Source organism: Rhineura floridana, chromosome 3, assembly GCF_030035675.1.
Source record: "Rhineura floridana isolate rRhiFlo1 chromosome 3, rRhiFlo1.hap2, whole genome shotgun sequence".
Classification (NCBI taxonomy): domain Eukaryota; kingdom Metazoa; phylum Chordata; class Lepidosauria; order Squamata; family Rhineuridae; genus Rhineura; species Rhineura floridana.
This window is the reverse complement of record NC_084482.1, coordinates 17,560,437-17,588,051: the sequence shown is the minus strand read 5'-3', so window position 1 is coordinate 17,588,051 and position 27,615 is coordinate 17,560,437. Positions and strand designations below refer to the sequence as shown.

At 45.4% G+C, this 27,615-nt stretch overlaps 2 protein-coding genes across 7 annotated transcripts in view; one reads left to right on the top strand and one right to left on the bottom strand.

The window, feature by feature from the left end:
- Positions 1-1,249: 1,249 nt before the first annotated feature.
- On the top strand, positions 1,250-26,103 carry DDIT3 (DNA damage inducible transcript 3). 3 transcript variants are annotated; one of them, XM_061614654.1, is made up of 4 exons: positions 1,250-1,496; positions 4,193-4,240; positions 7,874-8,039; positions 10,276-26,103. In XM_061614654.1, the coding sequence occupies exons 3-4, from the start codon at positions 7,899-7,901 to the stop codon at positions 10,705-10,707; spliced, it is 573 nt and encodes a 190-aa protein (XP_061470638.1). In that variant the 5' UTR covers positions 1,250-1,496; positions 4,193-4,240; positions 7,874-7,898; the 3' UTR covers positions 10,708-26,103. The 3 variants fall into 3 exon arrangements, with proteins under 3 accessions (XP_061470638.1, XP_061470639.1, XP_061470637.1); XM_061614655.1 differs by lacking the exon at positions 1,250-1,496 and adding an exon at positions 1,595-1,749 and having other exon boundaries at positions 10,279-26,103; XM_061614653.1 differs by lacking the exon at positions 1,250-1,496 and adding an exon at positions 1,596-1,749.
- MARS1 (methionyl-tRNA synthetase 1) overlaps positions 11,146-27,615 on the bottom strand; it is a 30,657-nt gene continuing 14,187 nt past the window's right edge. For 3 of the 4 annotated variants that reach the window (XM_061614651.1, XM_061614652.1, XM_061614648.1), the window contains exons 10-22: positions 25,687-25,888; positions 23,143-23,217; positions 22,813-22,983; positions 21,790-21,885; positions 21,254-21,371; positions 20,522-20,735; positions 19,911-20,042; positions 19,083-19,187; positions 18,577-18,760; positions 15,956-16,027; positions 14,256-14,282; positions 12,558-12,626; positions 11,146-11,477 (exon numbers count right to left, since the gene is read on the bottom strand). In XM_061614651.1, coding sequence (XP_061470635.1) covers positions 11,349-11,477; positions 12,558-12,626; positions 14,256-14,282; positions 15,956-16,027; positions 18,577-18,760; positions 19,083-19,187; positions 19,911-20,042; positions 20,522-20,735; positions 21,254-21,371; positions 21,790-21,885; positions 22,813-22,983; positions 23,143-23,217; positions 25,687-25,888 — 1,594 coding nt within the window. In that variant the 3' untranslated portion in view covers positions 11,146-11,348. The remainder of the gene's footprint in view (positions 11,478-12,557; positions 12,627-14,255; positions 14,283-15,955; positions 16,028-18,576; positions 18,761-19,082; positions 19,188-19,910; positions 20,043-20,521; positions 20,736-21,253; positions 21,372-21,789; positions 21,886-22,812; positions 22,984-23,142; positions 23,218-25,686; positions 25,889-27,615) is intronic. The other variant, XM_061614650.1, reaches the window with a different exon arrangement.

The following is a 27,615-nucleotide window of genomic DNA, read 5'->3' as shown; positions in this document are numbered from 1 at the left end:
ACACCAGTAAAGAGGAATGCTCTTTAATTTTGCATGCATCCTTGAGTAATCTGGAAATTTGTCACTTGAAATCCAAAACTCATTACCATGGAAGCAAGTCCTATTGAAATCCTGAGTAAACATTGTTAGGATCGGGCTGCCCTCTACCAGCTCCTCTCTTTGCCAGGCATGAAAATCTCCTTTCTCATTTCTCCTTGTGGGACATTTTGCATTTTATTTATGAGGACTGCAGCACTAAGTCAATTATTTAACTAGATTAATTAGTCAAAAATCTTTTGAACAATTACAAAGTTACCTCCCAATTAACTGGGCAATTAAAATGTTTATCATTTTTAACAAAAGGAGGTACAAATCCATGGGTGGCAGGCATCTCCTTAAAAGGTATTCCTCCTCCTTTCTCACGCAGGAGGGGATGCCCCTTCTGAGATGGCCACCTGCTGTGACCATATAAAAACAAAGAAAGTATTTTGTTCATAACTATCGTTTTATTGATATACACATTTATGCAGGTTTAGTCACATAAAACTCGTACGATTAATCAACTATTTAATTGAGTAAAAATCCTATTATTTATGAAGCTGTTGTTTTGTTACTCGTCTCGTGCAGAAGTCTCTAGACGCCGTAAAAGGTGAAGGTGTTCCCGCACTTATAATGCGAGTCATTTCCAACTCTTAGGGTGACATCTTGTGACGTTTACTAGGCAGACCGTATATATGGGGTGGGATTGCCAGTTCCTTCCCCGGCCTTTCTTTACCCCCCAGCATGGGCACTCATTTTACCGACCACGGATGGATGGAAGGCTGAGTGGACCTTGACCCCTTTTACCGGAGATTTGACTTCCTCCTTCCGTTGGAATCGAACTCCGGCCGTGAGCAGAGCTTCGGCTGCGTTACCGCCGCTTACCACTCTGCGCTACAGAGGATCCTCTAGATGCCGTACATATTAAAAAAAAACACAATCGCAAGCCCGCCTCCCTTTCCAAAAGGGTACACGGCGCGTATCCCATTGGGCGAGGCGTTCTGTACACTAGCAGTGCCTAGGCGAGGGCTCCCTCCCTACTTCCCTAGGGAGGCCTGGCCCTTTAACACAGCAGGTGGGCGGACCGTGACGTCATAAAGGCTCTAGGACGGGGCCCATGGCTTCTCAACGTACTCCGGCCTAGTCCCTACAGAAGACGCTCTGGGCACTGGCTCGTTGTGACAGATGGTGGGGGGGAGGAGGGGGAAACAAGGTGCGTCCTGTGTAAAAGGAGACCTAAAAGGGCCAAGGTCAGGGCTCGACCGCCAGCGCCGCCGCCTCCAATGGTTGCCAGGACATTGCATCATCCTCCAAGCATGACTCACCTACTTAAAGACTCGTGACCCTGAAAGGAGGGGGAAATTTTGGGAGGAGTCACTTCCGGGTGCGACGCGGCAGTATCCACCACCACCGAGGGGCTGCGTCATCCACCCTTGGAAAGGCGGGGCATGGTGGAGAGCGGCGGCAGCGATTGGACGGTGACTGCTCTTTCCGTCCCCCCCAATGGAAGGGCCCGGCGCCGCCGATTGGCTAGAGATGGCGCAAGGGTTGCGTCATGCGAGGAGGGGGCGCGCTCGAAGGACTACCCTGGGCTTAGGAGCGGGAGGAGGGAGTTGGCAGTTGGAAGCCGGCAGCAGCCTTGTGAAGAAGAGGATGAGCTGCGAGGGGAGAATGAGCCGAAGCCAGCAATTGGGGGACAGGATCGCGGGCGAGAAGGGGCCGCGTAGGAAGGTGCGAGGCTGGGAAAGGGAAGGGAGCGGGGCCGCTGGCGCAAGAAGAACGCCTGGCAGCTCGGACACCTGAGTCCTTAATAAAAGATGGGGGAGGGCTCGGACGCCTGGGTCCCCTGGAGGGGATTTGCCAGTGGGGGAGTTAATGGACGGCTAGATTTACAGAAAAAGAGGGGGGGAAGAGATGGAGAGGGAATAGAGAGGGATCTTCTGTACCATTCATTGAATTCAGGGGAAGGAAATTGTTTGTCTTCCTCCTTCCTGTCCCTCCATCCTTGGCTGCGTTAGTGAACTTGGAAATAAAGTCGTATTCCCGTTTCAGGTTGGGTCTGTCAGAATTTCTAGCCCGCTTCTAATGTTCCTTTGCTTTGAAATAAAACTTCCCTGACTGCGCCCCCAGTTAACTTCTACTGTAACCTTAATTGTTGGTATAAGACGGTCGGCTTTAACGATCCCCTTAGAGTTGATCGACCACGACCCTTACGCCGACTGCTGAGCAGTACCGTTTTTTGTCCTCCCCCCCCCCTTTTTTTTTTGAGACTGCTTTCCACGCAAAAAGAGCAAAGATGGGCCTGCTTGCCTACCGGCAAAAATAATTACTAAAAAAATGAGAGGGGTTGTCGGGTGTAGGTTTGTGCTTCCGTTATTAGCGGTTTTGATGGTGCATAAAGACTAATTAAACAACAGTCAAAATACAGCTGAGGAAATTCGAAGTTCAGGAATGAATTCGGTGAACATGGGCACACATCTTCAAAATAAATATGTGCTGAGGACCCACACAACATGGTCCTTTTCTTTTAATTTTTCTTTTTTTGTTGGCAATGAATTTTGACAGTAATCTACTGAGATGATGTAAGGGAGATGGCTGCTGTCCTCTGTGGTGGGCAAACCCCTCAGATTTTCCTACTTAGCTTGGCTTCCAGCACTGGAGAGGGCAGCTCTTACTGATCTTGTTTTGTGTGCTAAAATAGCTTGGAACTGTGGGCACCCTGCCAGCTCTTGAGGCTGCATCCTTTTGGACAGCTGTATGTACTGTTGGTTTCTGGCAAGAGACGTTAGAGCGCAGCCTTCCTCACAGTGAACAATTTTTGTGGGCTTAAAAACAAAATCTTGACCAGCCTTTATGAGAATTTAGGGGTTCCTCAGAGGAGAAACAAGCAAGATGCTCCATTTTCTTATTTTTCTGTGTGAGCAGTGGCATCACATCTTCCTGTAAAGACTGCAATGCCTCTTGTTGGGGCATTCGGATGACTTGGAATGCCTGTTCACATGGCTCCTTAGGGAGGCCTTTCTACTCACTCTTGCCCACAACAGGCTGCATAACAGCTTCAGGATCCCCAACTCTGCTAGTTTGTTGCATCACTTGGGGCTGATGAAAACCAATGGTGCGTCCCCAGCGCCTGTTGCATTCCTTTGGGGTTCATGCCCGTGTTGCTGCCTTGCTCTTCAACTTGGGGCACTGCAGGGTGTCCAGTGATCTGTTTGAGGGACCCTTGCAGGACAGTGAAGAGGGCTGAGAGAAATAGGCCACTGCAAATTTTCCTAAAAGATTCTTTCAGGCAGCTTAGCTTCAGATCCTTTGCATTTTGTCGAAAGGCAGTCTCTATCCACATCATAATTTTTTAAAACTATGGGTTCAACTCCTGGATCCGACAAGGTCTTGAGCAGTGTGGTATAGTGGGTACAGGTGGACCTGGGTCCACGCTTCTGCTCACCTGTGAAGCTTGTGGAGTGGCCTTTGGCCAGTTGCTGTTTCAGTCTCACCTACCGTACAAAGTTCCTCCGAGGATAGTATTGAAAGAATTATTTGCATGCTGTGCCAAGCTCTTTCATAGAAGGCTGGGCTATAAATAAAATAAATACATTTCCCCATCTCAGTTCTCTTACCTGTAAAACAGAAACAGCTTTCTTACCGCACATGGAATGATAAACCTAAAATGATTAAAAATAATGGATCCTGGGTTTTGTGTGTGTTGAAAAGGGCCTGAGCATAGTACTTCATAGCATCAGCTGCAGCCAAGAATGACTATGTCATAAAAGCACTGTGATATCTGCACTTGCCATATCTCTTATTCTGCCAGTTGCTGGTGTTCCAGAGCACCCAAACTTCACAGAGACCCTTAAGCATGCTACTTAATTGAAAGGGATCAATGCAGGACATTTGCCTTTAGAATTTATTTTGTCTGTAAGGTTGGAAGATGGGGATTATTTTCTGAGCAGGGAGCGCTCCCTTCCAAAACTAGAAGGCGTTATTAAGGCTTGATGGAAACTGAAAGAAGGCTGTGCTGCAGTGTCATTTCATCCTGGTGCATTGCTTACAATGACAGGTGTTGTTTAGATATATTTTCCTCTGCTACCCCTGGAGTGGGTAGTGAACAAGATCAGATCATTGTACGGTGTCATCAGCATGCAAATAATAATAGTCTCTCCTCTTGTTCCTGTAGCTTCGAATGAAAAATCGCATCCTTATACACCATCACACTTGAAAACAGGTAAAAATAATTTGTCATTTCTTAAATATTTTATTTTTAAAATCAAATAAGAACCCGAGGAGGCAGCTTAGGTTACATAAAGTGAAGCTTAGGGCATTCTTACAGGCAAAATACTTAGTTGTACGTATATTCAGACATATTTGACTAGTGATGCTAAGGGCTGCAATCATGTGCTTGCTTGGGAATAAGACCTATTGAACTCACTGGAACTTAACTCTTGAGTTAATGTGCATGCACATCTTACCAGTTTCCATGACGGGCACAGTGTCTTACTGCAGCTGTGTTGATGCAAACAAGTACTGCTGATTAGCCAAGCAGTGGAATGCTCTGAGATATCTTATCTGACTTTGCTGTTCCTGATTGGGCATGCTGGCTGGGGCTGTTGGGTGTTGGATTCTAACAATATCTGGAGGGCATCAGGTTCCTCATCCCTGCTATAAAGCATTTGTTGCATTATGGAAAGAGGTGAATGCGGCGGTACCATGGTGCCTCACACTAACCAACAGGGCATTGGCAAATGTTTTAAAGCCTCTCGCGTTGTGTGTTTAAGATGGTACCAGATCAGCAGACCAATTAACCCAAATTGGCAAGCATTAATGTAGTTGATGACCACAAGGTTCACACAGTGGACTACTTCTCCATGAAGATTAATAGAGAGCTTTTCAATGTGCCTTCCAAATTCATAGACTGAAATTCTGATCCTACCCAAGATCTCAATTCTGAAGACAGGTAGTTGTTGCATAACCTAATATCTTTTAAATGACATATCTGCACTTTTGCAGTTTGTTGTGGGTTTTATTTCCTTCACTTCATTTGTTAAGGGCTTTATCCAATGGTGTCCTCATGAGAGAAATACAGACTGTTCATCCATACAGTGGAACTTCCCTTTCCTCTGGGGGACTCTCCAGAGCAGATTTGGGGGATATGTGGCTGGAGGCGAGGAAGGGGAAGTTCTGTGAGCAGACATCTGCTTACTTGATGTTGGTTACAACCTTACATGTGTACATTGTGCCCTTTCTCCCATAATGGAACTCAAGGTTACATCCATAGGGTTCCTGAGAATTTCCTATCAGGGCATTAATTAGGTTCCACCTTGCTTGGCTTCAGTGAGGTTGCTGCAGTGTGCAGGCTATAGCCCTGGGACCTGCTTCTGGATTGCTACTTTAAAAATGCAGCATCCCTTGCAACATCTGCCCAAGGCCTTGTGGGAAAGTGAGCACCCCCTTGAAAAAAAAGCCATTAACTCCCCTGGGACAAATCTGTAAAGTGGAACCCTAATCGGGGTTTATCTCAAAACTAGAAAAGAACTGTTACTGCTCTCTTCTGCTATGTTTCAGAACATATCCTGGAGAAAAGCAGCTGGTGGAGACATGCATTTGGAAAATACACAACTGTGTATCATGCAACTCAACTATGCAAAACATAGTTGTATTACATCTAGAAGTTTGTTTGGTTTCCACTGCTCAGCAGGTTACCAATGCCTGGTTCTGCAGCAGGTATTGGGGAACCTGTGGTTCCTTCCCCACCCACCCCAATGTCGTTGCACTCCAGCTCCTATCAGCCCCAGCAAGCGTGGCCAATAGTCAAGAGATTATGGGAATTCTAGTCCAGCAGCAACTGGAGAGCCACAGGTTCCACAGCCCTGCTCTAGAGGGTCTTGTGTTGTAACCACACCTAATCACCAAGCCAGAGTGTAATAATGATGCTTTCTCTTCTAGGCGTGTTCTAGCCTGTCACAAGGCCACAGAGAAAGGGAATGTCAAATGTTTGAGCCTGCAAGAATGCTTGGCTGGCACTCCCAGGCTGTCTTGTGACGATGACTCACCTCTTATTTCTAGTATGAGAGATTTGCAGTGTAGAGAGTTCTGAGTTAATGTCTGCGCTTATGCCCCTATGGAAGGTACCCTGTGCTCCTAGAAAATGTTTTGGATATGAGGTGAGCCCACTTTAGCCAGCCATGCAGAAAAATACAATTTTGCTGGCCTACATTGTTTTTACAAGCCTCTTGATTCAGGAAAATAACTAAATCTATAAGGTACATGTGATAGTGGAAGTCTTCAGGTGCACATTACGGATGGTGTACTTGTGAAGTCCAATCCTTGTGCATGTTTGCTCAGGAGCAAGTCCCACTGTTCAGTGAGGTTTCTTAATATAGCAGGGGCGGGCAGCCTGTTGACAGCAGGACTCCCCTTAGCCCCAGCTAGCATTGCATGGCTAATAGTCAGGATTAATGGGAGCAACATCCGAAGGACTATAGGTTCCCCATCCCTGACTTTTAGGAGAATGGCCTTAGCATAATTGCATACCAGAGCTTGCTACAAATTACATTGGTGCACACATACCTAGGGTGTATTTCCTGATTCAATAAAATTTCTTGGCTGAGATGGGTTATGAAGGAGCCATTTGTCAAGATAATCAATAAGCTGTGCTCTAAGACGGCTGAGCTTATATTGTTACCTTTGAACCCATACAAAAGAACTTCTAGAACTGATGCCTAATAACCACCTCAGTTCTATGTTGCCAATCCCTTAGCTGATCTTTCATATCCCTAACTAAATGCTTTGAACTGCCTGAACCAAAAGTAGCCAACCTATGTCAGCATCATCCATGCATCTTGAATTTTGGGTGGTCGCAAACTTGTTTTCTGCCCTCATCTCTGAGGCAATGGGAAAGTGACTGCAAAGTGGCCTGTAACCCATTCGCTGTGCCATATTGGCTTCCCCAAAGAGGAGTAAGATTTTTCTTAGACTTATCCCCAGTGTGGTTTGGCCACAGAATAGTGCTAAGCCACCCTTCTGGTCAGCACAGGATAAGAGATTCTCTTTTCAATAGAATGAGACATACCTTTTGCTTCTTTTTCCTATGTGAGAGATTGCTGTTTAAATTCTTATTAATTCAATTTATTACCCACCCTTCACCCTAAGGTCACATGGTGGGTTACAACACTTTAAAATACATCCTAAAAACAAATTAAACCCACTTAAAATCACAAACATCACAGAAATAGGGTGGGTCCTAAAAATATGTCTCAGGTGTCAAAGGTTAAGATTAAAGTGGCGAGTCTTCAGCATTCACCGAAAACTATATAGTAAAGTTGCCAGATACCCCTCTGGGGGGAGGAAGTTCCACAGGGCTACCACCAAGAATATGGCAGAAACATGATGTGACTGAGATGCTTTACCCTGGCATTTGCATGGGGCAGCTCCTGTTTATCTGGCATTAGTTATTAAGAACCAGAGCGCCACATGTTCAGATCCAGACTCAGCCGTGGCTTAATTCAGAGTTGTGTGGCTAAAATGGGAGTTGGGGAAGAACCTTGTAAGCCACCTGAGGCTCATTTGAGGAATGGTGGGATAAGAAAGTAATAAATAATGAAATAATAATTTCCATTGGTGCAATTACAAGTGGATTGGCAGAGCTTGCTCTTTTTGCAACAAATGGAAGAGGGCTCCTTGTCATGAAATTAAAGACTCTTCCTTGTGTTTTGCCTTTGGACTGGGTTGGCTCGGTGGAACATCAGGCTCTGCACACTCTTCCCATCCTCACTGTGCACTGTTGGGTTAGCTTTGCAGAGATAGGGGGTGACATGCCTGGTGTTACCTAGTTCTCTGATACACCCCATCTTTCTTCCAGACACAGCGTAGGCGTTACCTGAACCATGATGGCAGAATCACTGCCCTTCTCTGTGGGCACCCCAGTGCCCACCTGGGAGCTAGAAGCCTGGTACGAGGACTTGCAGGAGGTGCTCTCCTTGGATGTAACCAGCAGGACAGACCCCCCTGTAGGGGGACAGGAACAGGTGAGAAAGCAACCGTTTTGTAATTCTTCCATGGGTTGGCTCAGCTTCACCTGTCTTCCCAATCCAGCACTGGAGGATTGCTATAACAGGGTGCTCTTGCTTCCTTCAGTCTTCTGTTCCTCTCCATTTGCGTGATTTCATACACATACACCATACATAAGCCATGTACACAAGGGACATTGCATATAAAAATCCTAGGCAATTATTTTCAGGCTTCTTCCCTCAGTTATATGATGGTATACAAAATTGTTTAGGAATTCTAAAAACTGTATGGAAAACTTCCAGTGCTTTAATTCACTGTCCCTGTCTCCCTCCATGTTTAAGCAATATAAGTGAACTAAGCAATTGAGTAGTTATGTATGTTACAAGTATTCTAGTATTTAACATCCAAGTAAAGTTTTGAATATGTTTAAATGATATTAAGTGTGCTTTGATTCTTAAAATGCAATCCCATGCATGTATATTCAGAAATCACATCAAATGTAATTGATATTGCTCTCAGGTAAGAGTATGCAAGATTGTCACTTTAGGCTGCTTACATCTGTGTAGACATTTATAGCATTTCACTGGGCCCTGGGAACCTGTGGCTCTCTAGATGTTGATGACCTACAGCTCCCTTCATTCCTGGCCATAGTTCAGCAACATCTGGAGGGCCACAGGTTTCCCACACCTAGATTATGCTGTTAAGCCAAGTCTTTGGATTCAGCTATTTCTAGGTTTTTTTTTTGGGGGGGGGATAGAGATTTGAAGTACACTATGTAAAATTAAATTGATGTACTTTTCAAAATCTTCCCCACACCTCCAATCCCTGACTTTTCCCAGCATGCAATCTTTGCACAACAGTATTAATATTCCTAGCTAATGGAAAGGTCCTGACTTTTAGTATGGATCCTAACATTTCCTATTCGTTTAAAGTTTCTTTCTCTCTCCTCCTCCTCTTCCCCCCCTCATCCTCCAAAACATATGTGTGTGCATCCTTCCACTTTGGAGAATCAGAGTAGCTTCATTGATCCTGGTATCCTTGCAAAGCCAGACCAGCTTGCTAGAGTGCTAGTCTACTAAAAACATAAGTAAAACATTTCAACAATGCTGCCAGGCCAGCAAAGGCCAAAGACAAATTTGCCATTACTTGGATGCCCTTTATCCTGCACATTGGTCAAAGATTGCCTTTGGAATAATCTGTGTTCACATGTTGATACTAATGGCCAGCTTGTGCAAAACGCAAGGTTATCAAATGAGTATGTCGGTGTTATGCTACTGCAGGGTTTGCTGCGGTTTTGTCATACACTGTAATTCATATATCTTGGAAATACTAATAAATACTTCCCAACTTTTTTAAACACGTGGTTGCATTTGAGTAAGTCCTACACAGAGTAGACCCATTGGAATTAATGAACCAGTTAGTCATGTCTAACTTCAGTGGGGCTACTCTAAGTAGGGCTACCATTCACCATCATCCTTAATTGCGTAAATATCTAATCCCATATGTATCTCATATACTCTTTCTCCAAGGAAATTGAGTGGCCTTCCCCCATTTTGTTTTTAATCCTAACAACCTTGTGAAGGAAGGGAGGCTGTAAGGTAGCAATAAGCCCAAGGCCACCCCAGTGGGCATGGATTTTGAAGCCTGGTCCTTGTAGGCCAAATTCCACACTGACTCTAGGAGGTACAGGCAGGTAGCCTGCAGGGCTGGTGCCAAAGGGCAGCCAGTTTGGGCCCTGGCTGAGGCCCCCTGAAGGGCCCCTTGTGCGGGTGGCAGAGTAGCATTCTCCTGCTGCAATGAGCAGCAGAGTCCCTGCCACGGATCGCAGGGAAGGAGCTTCCAGGCTGTCTGCCCGTTTGCTCGCTTCACCTACCTCTCTTCTGTTTTCTGCTGCTGCGCATGTGCAGGGCTGCCATCAACCAAGATGGTGGTGGAGGCTACTTTAAAGGGCTGATGCCCCTACCGCCATCTTGGTTGATGGCAGGCATGCACGCATCTGTAGCGTACCATGCATGCATGCCACCAACCAAGATGGTGGGGGTATCAGCCCCTTAGAAAAGCTTCCACTGCTATCCTGGTTGATGGCAGCCCTGCACATGCAGCAGTAGGAAACTGGAAAGAGGTAGGCGGAACAGACAGGATCCGCTCCTCCAGGCAGGCTGGTGCCCAAGGGCCCAGTAATGCCTGGCGCCGGCCCTGGTACTCTATAACATCTCTACCAGGCCCTCACCCCCTTTTTCATTTTTCTTATAGAAGGAGTTTGATGGCATTGACAATACTGCTGTACTGTGGAACTTGGAAGTTTCTGATCCCTTGGAAGCCAGTGGGAGTGAGGTAGCTGGAAACTGTGAGCTGGACCTTGACCTCACAGCTGAACTGCTGGGACTGCTAGAGGAGGAGCCTGCAGGACCCCCTGAATCAGACTCTAGCCACAGTTCCCCAGCCCAGACTGGGACAGATGAGGAGGAAGGGGTGTCTACCAGCCAGAAGAGGAAGCAGAGCGGACAGCCCCACCACGGAGGCAAGAGGCAGCGAGGCAGAGAGCGGGAGCAGGAGAATGAGCGCAGGGTGGCGGAGCTGATGGCCCACAACGAGTATCTCCAGCAGGAAATCAAGCGGTTGAGTGCTGAGGTAGAAGCAACAAGAGCAGCGCTCATCCAGCGTATGGTCAGCCTAAAGACTTAATGGAGCGGCATAACTTCCTGTCTGTACTGAACTGATGACTGACTTGCTGCAGACCAAATATTCACTGTTCTCAACCTGAGCATCTATGACTTGTAAGCAACATGCTAAAAAGGAAAGGGCCAAGCACTTTCTTGCAACAAGGGGTATGAGTCACCCTGGCCTGGTAGACTGGTGCCGTTCCATAGACTAACTTCCTTTGGACTTGAGTTGCTTATTTCTATTCTGGTTTAGTGAGCCTGCCTTTCCAAAAAACTGAGCTACAAAAGGTGACCATGCAACTTGACTATGCCAGAGAAACTCTGTCTTTGATGGGCTACTGTTTTTTCCAGCTGGTCTTGCTCTTAACCTAACCACCTCCCTCTTGCCAAAAAAGGTAGGAGGAGTAGAAAAAGCATGCATGTCAGAATGCAATAATAGCTTTTGTACTTATAGATGTATATTTAACCAATGAAATATTTATTTCTCACTATATTTAAAATACTTCAAAGGATTCTTAATTGTTCATCAATGCATTACAAAACAGGAAAGGACTACATAACTTAATGGTGTGAAAATGTGAGAAACTGAACTCCATCACTGATGTGCAGATAGCAAAACAAGCCTGCTGATCCAAGCCAGGGGATGCTGCAGGACCCACCGACTCACTTTCTCTTTTTCCCTTTTCCCTCAGCTAGGCTGAGCCGCTTCTGTAGTTCCGCTAACTTTGAGATTGCAGCATCAACCTGCTTCTTCTCAGCTTTCTGGGCCTTCAGCTGCTGAATGTGGTTATCCTAGACAGAGAGAGCCTGGAGTTAAAATACTGTAGCTTTGTAGGGGCAGCAGGTTGAATCCTGCAAGGCAAGATTGCGTGTTTTTCTTGAAAAAGGCAAACTACACAAGTTACAGCAGCCGAAACTTGCAGCAGACATTTTGCCTAGTAGAGTTCAATGTCCTTTCAGCCTACCCCACCCCAAGCAGCACAGGGTGTCTCCTTAACCCTTCCATCTTTTAAAGGTGGCTCTCCCCTTACTCTTGCCTGCATGCCACCTCTGCCCTCTTGCTTATCATCACCACACCAGCCTTGTTCAGACCTTGGCTGCTCTTCATGCATGCACATGAACACACAACCTATACCCCCCTTTTCCAAGCCTCGTGTGAGGTATTTTCCCCAGTCAAACTTGATCAAGTACTCTGAAAACTTACAGGTTGTAAACATTCTATTGCTGGCAGTTATAATCATGACAAGTTCATTACCACTGCAGGACTTATTTAAGAAAAACCGAAACCAGATTAGATTTGCATTAAAAATAAGATAAGGCTTAAACAGCAGTTAATATGCAGAAGCGTGGTTTTCAGCTAGTGCAACCTATGCTTACTCTAGGTGTTTGTTTTTAATGTCACTGTAGAACAGACTTGACAGAGGGGAACCTCGCAGAGATGTGACCTTTCTATCTGATGCTTGCCCTTTGTTAAGTTTATACTATAAGGCTGGATCCATTCTAGACTAAGGAAACCTTGTTCCATTTTATGCTGTCCTGTTTTGGTGAAAGTTAGAAACAAACATTTCTTTTAAAACATTTCATTCTCCAAGTGCTGAGGAAGTGAACTGGCAGGCAGCCATGCAGCATGACGACTCCTGGCAAAATTTATAAATCTATCCAACTTCTTAAAAAGTTTACAATGCAGCCTTACCCAACCTGGTGCACTCCAAATATTTCAGACTACAGGTCCCATCATCCTTTGCAAGCCTTAGTATGGGCTGATGGGAATTAAGAGGGCATCAGGTTCGGGAAGAATGGTCCAATACAGTGGTTATTCTATACAGGCTGATGGTCCATTAAAAAAAACCTATTTAGACTGTGCAGTCTCACCTGTTTGGCTACTTCTTCCTGAAGTTCCTTTGCTCCCACGACCTGTTCACCCTTTGAAGCTGCTTTTTGCTTGAAGATTTGGAGGGTGGGGGAAAGAGAGAGAGAAGGGAATGTAAATGAGTCAGCTACTTAGCATCCAGGGAACAAGCATAACCAGAACTGCTTTAGTATTGTCTTCAGAAGGAACCAAACTACTGCCAGGTACAGAAGAAGGGTCACAACAGTTTCATAATCCTAACTACATGGCAGTCGGGATTACACACCGCTGTAGGACACACTCTTGTTCATAAACTACCACTGAAGTAAACCTCCATCCACCACCATAGAAGGTTGGCCACTGGTCCAGGCAGTTATTCCCACAATAATCAGTAAAGGGCTACAACAGGACAAGAGTCATGGCAATACATACGAAGCCACGTAATGTATCCAAGCAGGCAGGGCTAGAAGCCATGCATTCTACCTCTGGGATTAGATAAGGATGGCTCTCACCCCCATCTCCAAAAAAAAAGGGGGGGCTCTGTGTTTTTAAATGCCTTGTTAAGCAACAGGCAGAGAGAGGTAGAAATTCTGTAGGTGAAGCCTGTCCAATGTATTTACACCATTCCTGTCATGCATATGGAAGAGTCTTGATGAGTATGATACATAAGGGCTGCGTTGTCTTTTTGATGGCTGTTTGAAAAGAATTCTGGGACATTTGACTGAACTTCTTAAGGTGGGGGAAGTGAGGGATGTACTGGAGAACAGAGAGGGCATGAAAGGCAGAGAAAAGCCCTCCCCAACCTGGCACTCTCCAGTTGTTTTGGACTACAGCTCCCATCAGCTGAGTGTGCTGGAGAGTCATCTATGTGTGAAGGGCAAGCAAGGTAGCTAACCTATGACGAGGGGATGAGAGAAAAACAGATAAAGTGGAAAAATAAGAATGAACTCAGTGAGGAGAGAGATCACGAACAGGATGTACTCCGAGCTGAGACAGGAAACAAACTGAGCCCCAACTGGAGGGGGGGGGCAAAAGTATTTGTTGAAGTGTTGCCCATCTTTGAGCTGCAGGGGGAGCTACACTCCCCGCTGGGAGACCTCTGTCATCCATGAGAAGCAGGAGGTGCCTGTGAACCTGTTTAGTGTGTTTTCTGAACCCACCTTGGCAATGAAGTAGAATACAAATTAAATAATAAAAACAAGCACAGAGTCAGACCTGCCCCTCAGCCATTTCTCCAGCACATTTGCCTGCCCCATTACTCAGTTGGCCAGAGATACAAACCACACTGTCAAGGCACCAGGCAGGGCACAGGGACTGTCCTGTTGCTTGACACTTTTCTGTAGTACGGATTTACTCGTGGCCAAAGGAAGAAAAAGATGGCCATCACTGTTAATAAACTATTGATCTAACTTTGTGAAGGAAAGCTTTTTGGTTAGTTTATACTGCAGCTTGAGCAAGGTAAGGACCACCAGTGTGTCTGTACCTCATGCAAGTGTTAGATCAGGTGTGGGGAACCTTTGGCCCTCCACAGGCTGCTGAACTACAACTTCCATCAGCCCCAGCGAGCATGGCTAATGGCCAGGGATGATGGGAGCTGTCGTTCAGAAACATCTGAAGGGCCAAAGATTCCCTGCACCTATGTTAGATCCACAAGGAGCCTCCTCGGCACCCCAAAGTTACTCATAGTGAGCAGGAAGTGTCCCAGGGAGAGAAACGTTTACCTTTAGATTCAGCGGGAAGTCTTCAAACTGGAAAAAGGAAACAAGACAAGAGCAGTGGAGAGGCAGGAGAGAGACAAGCAATTAGGTGCTATAGCAGAGAGATAAGAACTTTACAAGCAGCCTAGAGCAGTATTACCCAAGCCCCCCCTCCAAAAAAGAGTGTGAAGGAGGATACAAGAGATGCTGGGAGTGTAGGATCCTTCCACATCCAGCTAGCAGACACACTGCCCTTTAACCCCAGCCAAGAAGTGCTAACTAGTGTGGCTGCTGTGGAAGTTGGGTAGATGACTAGCCTGGGAATTAAACTGTAAGTGCATAGGTACTATGGGGAAAAAGGAAGCAGAGAGTGAAAAGCATTGAAACACACACACCCCGAATCACTACATCTGAATTAAATGGGAGGGAGGTATTAGAAAGGGTCTCCCCCAAAGAGTGTGAAAGGAGAGAAAGAGTTGCCCGTCTGCAGAGAAACCCATCCATCTGTTTCCGTACAAGTTGCTATTCAGAGTGTGCCTCTTGACTGGAAACAGGCAAGCCCTGAGCAGCAACTCATGCAGAGATATGACAGGCAGATTTCCCAGAGGGCAGGCAATTCTGCTATGTGAATGATCCAATCACACCTCATGCAGGGCAAGATGACCTGCCTCCTGTAGAGGCTGACTGGAAGATGTGGCCAGAGCAAGCAAATCAGGTAGAGATCCAGTGGGTAGCTGGAGTCTTTCATAGAATCATAGAATAGTAGAGTTGGAAGGGGCCTACAAGGCCATCGAGTCCAACCCCCTGCTCAATGCAGGAATCCAAATCAAAGCATTCCCGACAGATGGCTGTCCAGCTGCCTCTTGAACGCCTCCAGTGTCGGAGAGCCCACTGCCTCTCTAGGTAATTGGTTCCATTGTCGTATGGCTCTAAAGACTCATTCCTTTCTTGTCTCACACGAACAGTTATCTCATTCCACCACTCTGATACACAGTTTGGGAATTACTGTGTTAAGAGAGTGCAATGGTGAAGTGTTCGGAATGGAGAGGTACAGCATACCAGCCAAAACACATGATGCATTTTCATCACTGACTTGCAAAATAGAGCTTCAGTAGCTTTGCAATAACTATTCTAGCATGCTGCCACTCTCAGACATGGGGGGGGGGAGAAGAGTCACGACAGAGCCTTCTTTGTGATCGCCCAAGAATGCGGAACTCCCTCCCCACAGATTTGCGTTTGGCACCATCTCTTTACAGCTTCTGTTGGTTGCTGTATTCTGGCCTTTGACAATGGAAGAATTTATTTTGATGTCCTCCCTGTAATGTATAGGTGGGGTTGTTGCTTATCATTTTCAGTGAATTGTGTTTTTATATGCTATAACCCATCCTAGGATGGTGGGCAAAGAAACAATCATTATCGATCAGGTTGGTAGAACTGGAGGGTATACAGTATAGTGCTGAGGGAAGAGACTTGTGCAGTGGCAACACAAAGTCAACTTTGTGGAGTTGCTTGCCTGCTGGTTCTTGAGCACTGCAGCTCTAAGTGGCCTCTGCTTATCGACAGAGTGAACCCCACCCCAGAGCAGAGGCTCTTCCAGAGTCTCATTCAGTGTGCTCTCCTACAACTCTTTTCTTTGTATCTGATTAAACACTGACTCCACCCACTTACTGCACAAGGTTCTCCCAAAGAGGTCCTGTGTGATCGTCTCAGCTGCCTCTCCTTACCTGGCCACCACCAAAGCGCTTTCTCAGGTTTTCAACTTGTTCAGTCTCCAGCTTCTGGAACAGAGGGGTCACCTGATGGAAAATGAAGGAGTCATGTGAACAAATCCATGGGATCCATTGTAAATTTGTTGCATGTATTCCGAATGCTTACCATGTGTGCTCTAGGTATCCTAAAGAAATTTAAATTTCTAGTCCTCACGGCTGTAGAGAAAAGTTTGTAACTGTATGAACCTATCTGTTAGGAGTGGGAAGCTAGCAAGGGTAAGTGAATGACAGGACAGAACGTAAGTTTCCATCTTTGACTGGAGCTATCATCCTTGTCTCCTTGACAATCAATCTTCTGCCAACACAATTCCAGGTACACAAAATTCTGCTTCAGCATCAGGCTGGCATCAAGACCTGCCACAATTAGAAATGACAGAGTATTGGGCACTACTTGACACTCCTTTTGGAAGGACCTAAATGGATAGACAAGATATCATGCTCCAGGGTCTGATGATCATATTTAAGGCCAGGAAGTAATTCAGTCAATTTAGCTAGCGACAACTGGATATGTTTTGGTCTTCCTTTGCAGCACCTGGCTTAGCTAACTGGAGTAAGGTGGAATCATTTTCTCAGTTTCTTTCCCAAGATAATGCTGGACTATGGTTCCCATCATCCCTGACCATTAGCCATAGTGGCTGGAGCCGATGGGAGTTGTAGTCCAATGACATCTGGAGGGCTACAGGTTCCGCATCCCAGGTCTAGAATGTCTGTTGTTCAGGGATGGGGATAATATATGGATGATCCTGCTTTGCAATATACAGTGCCTTGCAAAAGTAATCAGACCCCTGACCAATGGTCTCATATTACTGAATTAAAAATGGTACATTGTAATTTTGTTCCATATGATATTTTATTTTGAAACACAAACTCAAAAATTATTATAAGGTGGCACTGGTTTTATGTTGGGAGATGTTTGTAAGAAACATAAAAAACTGAAACATGTTGCTTGCATAAATATTCAACCCCTGTGCTCTGGAAGCTCTCAGTTTACACAGATGAAAGCAACTGCCCTGTTGAGGACACAGTTACCTTACCATTGGCCTCCACCTGTGAACCATTAACGTTGCAGTCCCACTGTCAGGATAAAACCCCCACTGTTGAAGGATCATTGTTCAGGCTGTGGATCTGAAGGAAAATGAAGACCAAAGAGTGTTCTACAGAAGTGAGAGATAATGCATAAATTAGGAAAAGGTACGAAATAATACCCAAGTGTTTGGATATCCCAGTGAGCACAGTTGGATCAATAACCAGGAAGTGGAAGTGCATCACACCACCCAGGCACTGCCAAAAAAAGGCCATCCCTCAAAACTCAGCACTCAAACAAGGAGACTTGTGAGAGAAGCCACAGAGAGGCCAACAATCTCCTTAAAGGAGCTACAGAGTTCAGTGGCTGGGAGTGGAGTAATGATGCACCAGTCAACCACATCAACAGCTCTGCATAACACTGGCCTGTATAGGAGGGTGGCAAGACAGAAGCTATTACTCAAAAAATATCATCTGAAAACACATCGGGAGTTTGCCAGAAAGCATGGGATGCCCCAGCTGTGATGTGGGAAAAGGCTTTGTGGCCAGATGAGACCAAGATGGAGCTTTTTGGCCAAAACTAACACTGCCCGTGCCTCGAGACACACCATCCCTACAGTGAAGTATGGTGGTGGCAGCATCATACTCTGGGGATGCTTCTCATCAGCAGGGACTGAGCATCTTGTTAAAAGTGAAGGAAGAATGGATGGAACAAAATAAAGGGAAATACTGCAAGAGAATCTGCTTCACTAAAAAACTGAAGCTTGGGAGGAAATTCACTTTTCAGCAGGACAATGATCCCAAGCACAAGGCCAAAGCAACATTGGAGTGGCTCAAGATCAGAAAGGTGAATGCCCTACAGTGGCCCAGTCAAAGTCCTGATCTCAATCCCATTGAGAATCTGTGGTGCTCTTTGAAAATGGTGGTCCCTAAGTGACGTCCAACCAACCTGAACGACCTGGAGCAAATGTGCCAAGAAGAATGGGCCAAAATCCCTCTGACACTGTGTGCAAAGCTGGTGCATACCTACCCCAAAAGACTTAAAACTGTTATTGCAGTGAAAGGTGGCTCTACCAAATATTAATGTGTGGGGGCTAAATACTTATGCAAGCAATATGTTTGTTTTTTATGTTTCTTACCAACATTTCCCAACATAAAACAAATGTCACCTTACAATAATTGATTTTTGAGTTTCAGCGTTTCAAAATAAAATATCATACAGAATGAAATTACCATTTGTAATTCAGTAATATGAGACCATTGGTCAGGGGTCTATTATTTTTGCAAGGCACTGTAATTATATTCTTTTTAGCTCCCAGCTCAGTGAGATCAGGGTCCTTCTCCAAGGCACGCTAGTCATCTATGTGCTGGGATTTTATTTTATTTTTTAGTTGAGGAACATTCTGTTATACAAGCCTGAAATTGTACAAGTCGAGAAATACGTTTTACCATCTTATCTGCCATTCATGAAAACTGGCCCTCCATCTTAGCTCAGGGAAGATTTTGCCACAGTGCCGGCACAAGCTGTACAGCCTCCCCTCCACAGCACTTACTGTCCCAATCTGGTGTCCAGCAGGCAAGGTGCAGACAAAGTCATTGGTCACTACATTGTAGTCAGCAGGAATGCACAACTGCCCTTGGATAGCAGCACTCACACCAGGCATGTACGGCTGCAGGATGATGGACAGCAGGGATGCAATGTTGACAGCCACTCCTATCACTGTGCCTGCTCGCTTCCTAGGAAGATAAAATAACGCTGATAAGCAATACAAGAGGCCTCTCTGGGGAAGGAAAGACAGAAATCAAGAAAAGGAGATGGCGGCCTATATGCCAGAGCCAAACCAGGCCTCCCAAAAGAAAGAAAGCAAGGCCCGCTAGCTCACAGCAAAGAGAAAGAAGCTATGGACCTAGGAACAAAGAGAGAAACAGTTTTTCTAACAGCAGGATCTAACACAAGTTGGGCATATCCCATAATGGCAAGACAGAATTTGGCTTAGCTGGCCACTTCACCTACAGTACGCCATCGCAAACCAGCATTTTCCTCACAGCCAAGACTCACTTGTCTGCATCACTGCCCTTGATGCGTTTCCAGGGCTCATTGACCTGAAGATACTGGTTGCCATGACGAGCAATGTTTAGGATACTGCGCAGGGCATCACGGATCCTGCAAGAGAAAAACAGAAAAGTGGTAGGAGGAGCCAAACCAGGGCAAACAAAAATGTAGCCATCTCTTCTTAACCCTAGTTGCTAGGAAGCGACAGGGCCCGGGGCTTATACATATCCGCTTGCCTGATCACCTGGGGCAAGTTAGGAACCATCTCCAGGCAACCATACAGGAAAGTTTTTGCAAATCAGCTGTTGGGTTTTTTCCTTCTCAAACCACCACAAAATACTAACAAAGATGAATGCAGGCAGGCAAAGTAGTAAAGTTCTTGTGGACTAGTAAATTTTGTTATTTGGAAGGGTGACAGAGCCTGCATTTGTTGTAGCTCAACCTCTACACCTTCATCTTTAACACTAATCAGGTTTTGCCTCTCAAAAAGCCCCATTATAAACAGCACACCCAAGTACATAACCAGAAATTAAGTTTCTTAACACAATGCAAGGCGGACTCTGGAAGAGGTTTCTTCCACATGTTTACTCAGGGGTAATGGAAAGGATCTCTGCACAAGCTCAGATGCTCTCTTTTACTAATTCACATGTTCAGGGCCAATCTAATGAAGAGGAAAGGAACGACAGAACAGGTGGGGGAATCGCCATTTCTCCTTAGCCTACATGCTGCTGCCGCCCATGCTTGGGAAGAGCCACTCCTGTACGGATTTTGACTAAACCAGAGACAGCACAAAGTCCTTGGGCTAATGGCAGGTGATAGGTTCCAAGGACGTACTTGACCTTCTCCAGCAACTGGTTGTACTGACGCAGCTCCAGGGTGATGTTAGCCAGCAGGCGCTTGTCATCGTGACTCAGCTCCATGGAGGGGACGTTTCCCCCAAAGAATTTGCACACAAAGGACCCAGCTCTGAGAGAGAGGAAGGGGGGGATGAGTATGAGTGATGTATTATATGCCATTAAACTCTACAGTTTTGCCAGTCATTTTATTTTACAGGAAACCAGACTAATTATCATTTGATGGTTGTATTGCTTTGACATTGTTGTGATCCAATGGTTAGTGTGCAGTAAACTGATGGCTGACTACTGAACAGGCAGGTCATTTAAAACCTCTAACTGGATACAGAAATTTAAAAAAAAGTAGTTTGCAGAGAAGTATAGGGACATGTATCCCAACCAAGGGCAGTAACAAATCTGTATCTGTTAACAAATTCACTGAACAAACAGTCTGTTGCAGATTGCCTGCTTTGCATTGCATGGAACTGTCAGATATACATTTATTATCTTGCTTCTCTCCCCCCCCCAAAAAAACAAATGTGTCACCAGGTTGTAATGTTCTACTCACACTGTGGATTTGATGCATGATTTCCCTCCTTGCCACCCGATTACCTGTTGATGAAGTTGCCAAGGGTGTTGAGCAGCTCTGAATTGTTTTTAAGCATGAGATCATTCCAAGAGAAGGCGCTGTCCTGGCTTTCCGGCCGCAAGTAGAGCAGGTAGAAGCGCCAGATGTCTGCAGGAATGCCTGTGTCCATGGCCATATCCCCAAAGACCCCCACGCCACGACTCTTAGAGAATTTGCCATCCTCATAGTTCAAGTATTCTGTAGAGAGAAAGATGCAGCGATGGCTTTAACAGAGAATTAGACCAATTCATAGCGGATAAGGTTATCAGTGGCTACTAGCCACAATGGCTATGTTCTCCCTCAAGTGCTGGAGGCACTGTGCCTCTGAATACCAGTTGGTGGGAACTGCTGGAGGGGAGTGTGCTCTTGTGCTCGAGTCCTGCCTGTCAGCTTCCTGTAGGGGCATCTGAGAGAACACAATGCTGGACCTGATGGGCCTCCAGCCGGATTCAGCAGAGCTTAAATGGTTAGGAGTTTAAAGATTTGCTCCAATCCCATATCGCAAAAAAGGGAACCTTTTTGTGACACGGGAGCTCTGACATGATTTTAATCAAGATACCCAACCGGCCTGAAGTCTAGCTTCAAACCAGTGGCTTTTTGAGGGCCGGAAATGAAAGAGTGGCAGGTGGGCAATCTTGCAAAACACCCACGACACCCCACCCACGACACCCCACCCACGACACCCCACCCACGACACCCCACCCACCCAGCAGTACCTGTTGCAATAAGATGGTTGACTAGGGTGTAACTGTCACCAGTACCCAGCAACGAGCAAGGAAACACAACGCTGTGGAAGGGGACGTTGTCCTTGGCCATGAAGTTATAAAGCTGCACCTGAAGAGAAACAGGAGGTGGGCTGCATGGTTATCAAGGCACACTTCTCCTCACAATCACTCTACCCTGTTCTGCCCCAAATGGCAGATTATTATTTGTTGTGAATTATTATTATTACTACTACCCATAATAACCAGAAGCATAGATGTCCCTGAGGATGGGATAACCATATGTAATCTAACACATGGAAGAAGGGAGACACTCTGGGTCCTAAATGCACCCCTCACCCCCCTCAGTGCTCAGATGCACCATCTAACAGAATGTCTGCCTGGATTCCAGACTACACACACACACACACGAACTACTGCACATCCTTTACACAAAAGGAGTTTATCTGGAAGGGCTCTCCCAGTCTTATGTCTTCTGCAAAGGAGATCCCCCTTCAGTCAGAAGTGTACAGAATCAACAATCTCGTCACCTGCTCTGGGTTCTTCCACCATTTCTCCCATTGGTCGGTGTAACTGGCTGCAATGGATAGGTAGCCAATGGGAGCATCAAACCAGACGTAGAACACCTACAAAAATGACAAGACCAAAAAAAGCGGGGATGACTCATAGAAGGCAGGCCAGGAAGCACTTGCAGAGAGAGGAGCGGCTAGCCTTCAAGTCATACAGCCATCCTCTGCACATTCCCTTCACAACATCCCAGTTGAAAATTTGGCATCTCTGCCCACACACGTACATTGTTGATCCTTATTTTACAGATGGAAAGTCACACCACTGGCACTTAATTTCTAAAATGAGATGGGACACAGCTCAAGCTTTTAACCAATGCCAAGTGTGTAGCGACAGATTACTGATTCTTCAGTGGTGGACTACAGGTGTTCTGCATATACAAAATTTAATCAACAACACTTAGGAACATGGGAAGCTGCCTTATACTGAGTCGGACCACTGGTCCATCTACTCAGTAGTGTCTACACTGACTGGCAGCAGCTCTCCAGCTTTCAAGCAAGGATTGAAAGGATTGATTCTGCATGCACAGCAGACCTTTCTATGTTAAGTATGGCAATTAGATCATCATTCTGAGGGATGAATAAAGCATTAAGCCACGTGCATAAATCCTGAGCATCACTTTGTAAAAGTCAAAGTATGAATAAATGAGACGGAAATAATAAAGCATTTTGTTCACTGAAAAACGCTATATAAAGTTACTAGTGAATAATGCCACCAAGATGGTTAGGGATTTCAGAAGAGGAGGAGACACAACACAAACAACATTCCGGGCTCCTTGTACAATGCCCTCCTTTCTTCCAGCCATCATGCCTCTAGACTAGAACTCTAGTTCTGCTAGAACTCCCATGCCCTGATCCATCTGGGGGCCCCCTCAAAAGGAATAGCCTTGACCCGCCAAGGAAGAACGAACACTCAGTATTGCTCTGGAAGGATTCAGCGATAAACCTTAGACCCCAAGAGCCTTGGGTCTCTGCCCCATCGCTCACCTTTTCACGGAAGCCATCCAAAGGGACTGGGGTGCCCCATTTCAGGTCACGAGTAATGCAACGTGGCTTGAGCCCATCCCGGATCCAGGAGCGGGTGATGTATCTTGCATTGGGAGTCCAGTCCCCAGCGGACTGAGATACGGCCAGCCACTTCTCCAGGCTGTCTTCTAGCTAACCGTGGGAAGATTGAAGTCAGTGAATGGGGATTCCAGTTGTAATGTCGTATGTTCTAGCACTCACTACTACCGTTAATAGCACTAAGCAAAGAGTACGTCGTACATACATTGTAACATCCTTCACAAGAACCAACCCCAAACAAGAGGGACTCACCTTGGGCAAGTCGAGGAAGAGATGCTGCGAGGATTTTACCACAGGGGTCCCCTGGCAGACTTTGCACATTGGTTTCTGCAAGAAGCAAAAGAAGACAGAGTCACAATGTGTTTGGCCCAAGTCCAACAAGTAAATGCCATGAAGGAAGTGGCACAAATCATGTACGTAGAACCACAACGTGTGCAAAAAGGTGTGTGCTGGAAAGTAATTACTGGCCGCAACTTGCCATTATGTGCTCACTATGTGAGTGTAAAGAAATTTACATGTGTGTAAGACTGTTGCATGCAGTGATCTACAAATGGGACGGATGCAATTTCCTATACAGAATCTTGAAATGTTCTGATGCAGTCCCTGCACAATCAATCAAGTCTTTGAGTACATAAGGAATCTGAGTGGGACTTGCAAAGGTTTCCACCCTCTTGGCTTCTATAATTCCCTATTCTTCTGCACTGACCTTAATTACTTATACCCGTCACTATCTTCTACTTGCCAGTCTTACAAATCTAAGTTGCCCCTTTTACTCGTCATATTAGGGAAATAGAAGCATCATAATCAAGGGGTGAACATCAGCTCTACGTACTTCTCAAATTATGAGGCTTATAGGGGCAATCTGGGGAAGGTTTCCACATGCCCAAATTAGATTGAGACAGTAACAAAGTGTCTGAGTCGGATCAGGGACTCTCTACAGTCCTGAGTCACACTGTGGACACAGGTGACAAAGAGATGTGGCTTTTTTCTTTTTTTAAACAAAAGCAAAACCAAGTTGACCAGGGAAACGCCTTGAGCCTGAGTGGAAAGGAGCCTTTGTTTTGATTGATAGGTCTATGTTTCAATCAGTGAATTATTTTCCCAGGGCATTCCAATCACAGTGATTTAGGGGAGGGATGTTGCAGTAAATATTAAAAACCGTGTTTCTTTTTCACATGGATCTATGCTATTTTTCCCATCACCAACCCTTTCCCTAAGCAGAAGAGACTATATCCCCAAAAATGCATGTAACAGGTGAAGTTCATTGCCTACCAAGATGCTTAGAGTACATTTTCCCATCCCAATCTTTTCTGGGGATCCATACTCTTTTTACCCCACCCTGCCATCTTTTATTTTTATTGTACACTATGATGTTCCTGTATGTGAATGTAAATATGGTAAGTGGAGTGAGTGAGAAGGGGGAGTACATGGGCTGTAGAATGCTGGATGATGATTGGCTGTGTGTTTGAATGGCTGAAGGTATAAATGAGAGGATGACAGTTGAGTCGGGGGGGTTGGACAGGGTGGTTGTGGACAGGGAGGTTGATGTGGAGAGTAAGAGGTGGCTGTTGAGATATTGGATTGGGAGTTCTGAGGCAAATAGTAGGAATTAGGAACATAAGAGAAACATATATGAAACCATATGCTTGTCAATGAAATCTATAAGTAATCTTGTTATTCTTAGTGTTATCAATAAATATTTTCTTGGTTTACTTAAAGCCTGATTCCTCAGCTGGGGGGCACAGACCAGGGGGGAGGCAGAGTAACCAAGGCTGAAGAAGAAATAGTAATGAATGGTGGCAGCGGTGAAGGAAGAGATATTGTATCAACATCCAGTACCACAGAGCAACCCAGAGCTGTGAGCTTCATAGGCAAGAGGCTTCAGGGGGGTTGGGAATTACCTATACACACAGACACAAGGTATCAAAATAACCAGGAAGAGACTAAGGCACAGTCTAGAGGTTATATTGGATACACAGAGTGTTGGGTAGTGTGGCCTAGCAGGTGGATCTTTTGAGATCTGTGCTAGAGCGGAGAGAGGTAAAAATAAACACAACGATCTTGACTGCTGGTAGCCACGAGTGAGAGCGACACAGGTGGTGCCAGGGAAGGACGTCACATACAAACCCCAAAACGGTAACGTCTGCCCTTGTGTGAGAACCAGTGCAGCTATCATTCTGAAATATGGCAGACTTCATCCTCTCAGAAAGGGTGACCATGCCTGTAAATTGCATCCAATTCTAATAGAAAGTAAGAGACTTTTTAAGAAAAATACCCTGCACAAAAACTCCTGAATCTATTTGCCTACAATGTGGTAGGCTTAATCTACTTTGAAGGGGCTCCTATGCCTGCAAATTTCATCCACTTCTGTGAAAAGAGAAACACTGAGAAGGGATCGTGAGCTAGCACTGCAGGAATCTCTGTTTCCATCTGTGGGGAGAAGAGGGGGAATCTGTCCTAGCCTAGCGTGGTGCAGAGAAAAAGGCTGTTGCTCAGTGGTAGAGCATCTGCTCTGCATGCAGAAGGTCCCAAATTCAATCCCCAGCATCTCCAAGTCAGTCTAGGACAGAACCCAGCCTGAAATCCTGGAAAGCCTCTTCTAGTCAGCATAGACAGTACTGACTAGATGGACCAATGGTCTAACTCAGTATAAGACAGCTTTCTATGTTCCTAGGTGGGACCCATTCCATCATTTCTTCTGGATTCCATCATTGTTTCGGTGGAACAAAACGTGACCCGAGGCTAAAAAAGAAATGCTAAGAACGGAGGTTTCCATGGCCATATGGGTAGCAGTACCTTGAGTTCAGTGGCATTGATGAGCTTGCCACATTTATCGCACTGGTCCCCACGAGCCTCTTCATAGTTGCAGAAGGGGCAGATGCCTTCCACAAAGCGGTCAGCCAGGAACCGCTCACAGTTCTCACACTTCAACTGATCCACCGTCTCTGTCAGAAGGTAATTGCGCTCCAGTAGTCTCTGGAAAATGTCCTGAGCTATCCTGAGGTGGGGAGAAGAAAAGATGTATGAGGAAGGACCACAGTTCTCCTTCCAGCAGACAGGCCCTCTGTGTTCTTCTTAGGCTTACCTGCAAGGTCAATCGACACGATTTCAAGTTATAACATGTTGTAACCCCTCCCTGAGCTATGTATCCTTACTTTTAATAAGCTTTGTTTTTGTTTTGTTAATTATCATGCGCTGTCTTTAGTATTTAGGAGAAGTCGTAATGTTTTGTTGTTGTTTTAAAAATAAAAAATTGAAGAAAAAAGAGATGTACGAGGAAGGGGGCATCCTTAACCTTCACAAGCACCCTGTAAAAGTAAAAAAAATCGCATCAAGGAGGATTTGGCAGGCAGACCACAAATAAACAATGAGCAGACCAGGGCTTGTTGGGGGCTCGGCTCTGCTTACAAAGAAACCTGACTTGTCAACTGCACCTACACCTTCTGCTGGTGTTTTCCTAATACATCGTGAAGGCTTGCAAACCACATCATACCTGTTGAACAACAAGCAGCAAAATAAATAAATAAACAAACTAGAGGCCCATCCATAATGGTCTGTAATGTGAATCCCATTGCCCAGTTGTCAAGTGGCCATAAATCAGTAAAGAAGCTCTCAACAGGAGTTTCCAGACTGTTGAACGGCTTGTCTCACTTGCTCGAGCTATCAGAATCTGACCAAGAGCAAGCATCTGTGTCTCCTAATGGCATACTGGTGACTGGTGATTGCAAGTAGACTTTATGGGGACTTTTAGTTATTCAGCTTTATTTATTTCATGACTCTTATAAATGACTTCATCTTAAAAAAAAGTGGTGTACAAAAGATAAAATCACATCTTTATCCAAGTGTCTAACCTTGCTTTACAGCAGGGCGCTAGACTAAATTCGTTTTCATACACGTAAATATGATCACTGTTTGGATTTCTAAATGTTCTGATTAATATCCTCAGACAGACACTGCACTTCAGAGGTGGGGATGAAAGTCCTAGCAAAAATCTCTGAATCAGTTCATTACTGAATGGGATGTGCCTGAAACCAGTGAAACCAAGTTCTTAATCAGTCAGGATTGCATTTTGAGATTATCAACCAGACCTCATAGATTAAATTGAGCACTGATGACCTGTGTAACATTCAACGGCATCATTGGTGGCATACCAAAGGCAGCTATACAGGATTATTCAGAAAAAGAGAACCCACAGCCTAACCCAGCATGGGTGCCTTGCAAAGCACTGTTGCGCATCTACTACCTCTCAGCAATACATATTAACCCAATCTGGCAAAATACTAGCCCACAAGAAATTACACCTCACCCATATATACGTCTTTTTGTAATTTGTAGCCCAAGGGGGTGAGGGGGAAAGCAGCCAACAAAATCAAATTTTGAAAAGCTTCCCTTTTCCTGGAGATGGTAACTTGCTACAGGTGAGCCTGTAGCAATGATGAACTGTCACTTACAAGCATTCACTAGCCCTGTCCTTGACACCAATGCCTCACCCCGAGTGGTCAAGTTTGAGTGACGAGGCAACATAAGTGTTTTAAATAACTTAAATAAAAACAGTTGTGCGCTCTCAGATTTTAGGAACCGGTGCATTTTGTCTGATGGCAGTTGGAACTCTGTAGTCACAGAAACTGTGGACAAGTCAGTCATTTTTTGTCCATCTCTGAAATGGGAGTCGCAAACAGCCAACCTTGCAGCTGTTACCAGACTAAGACAATATGATCTTTATAA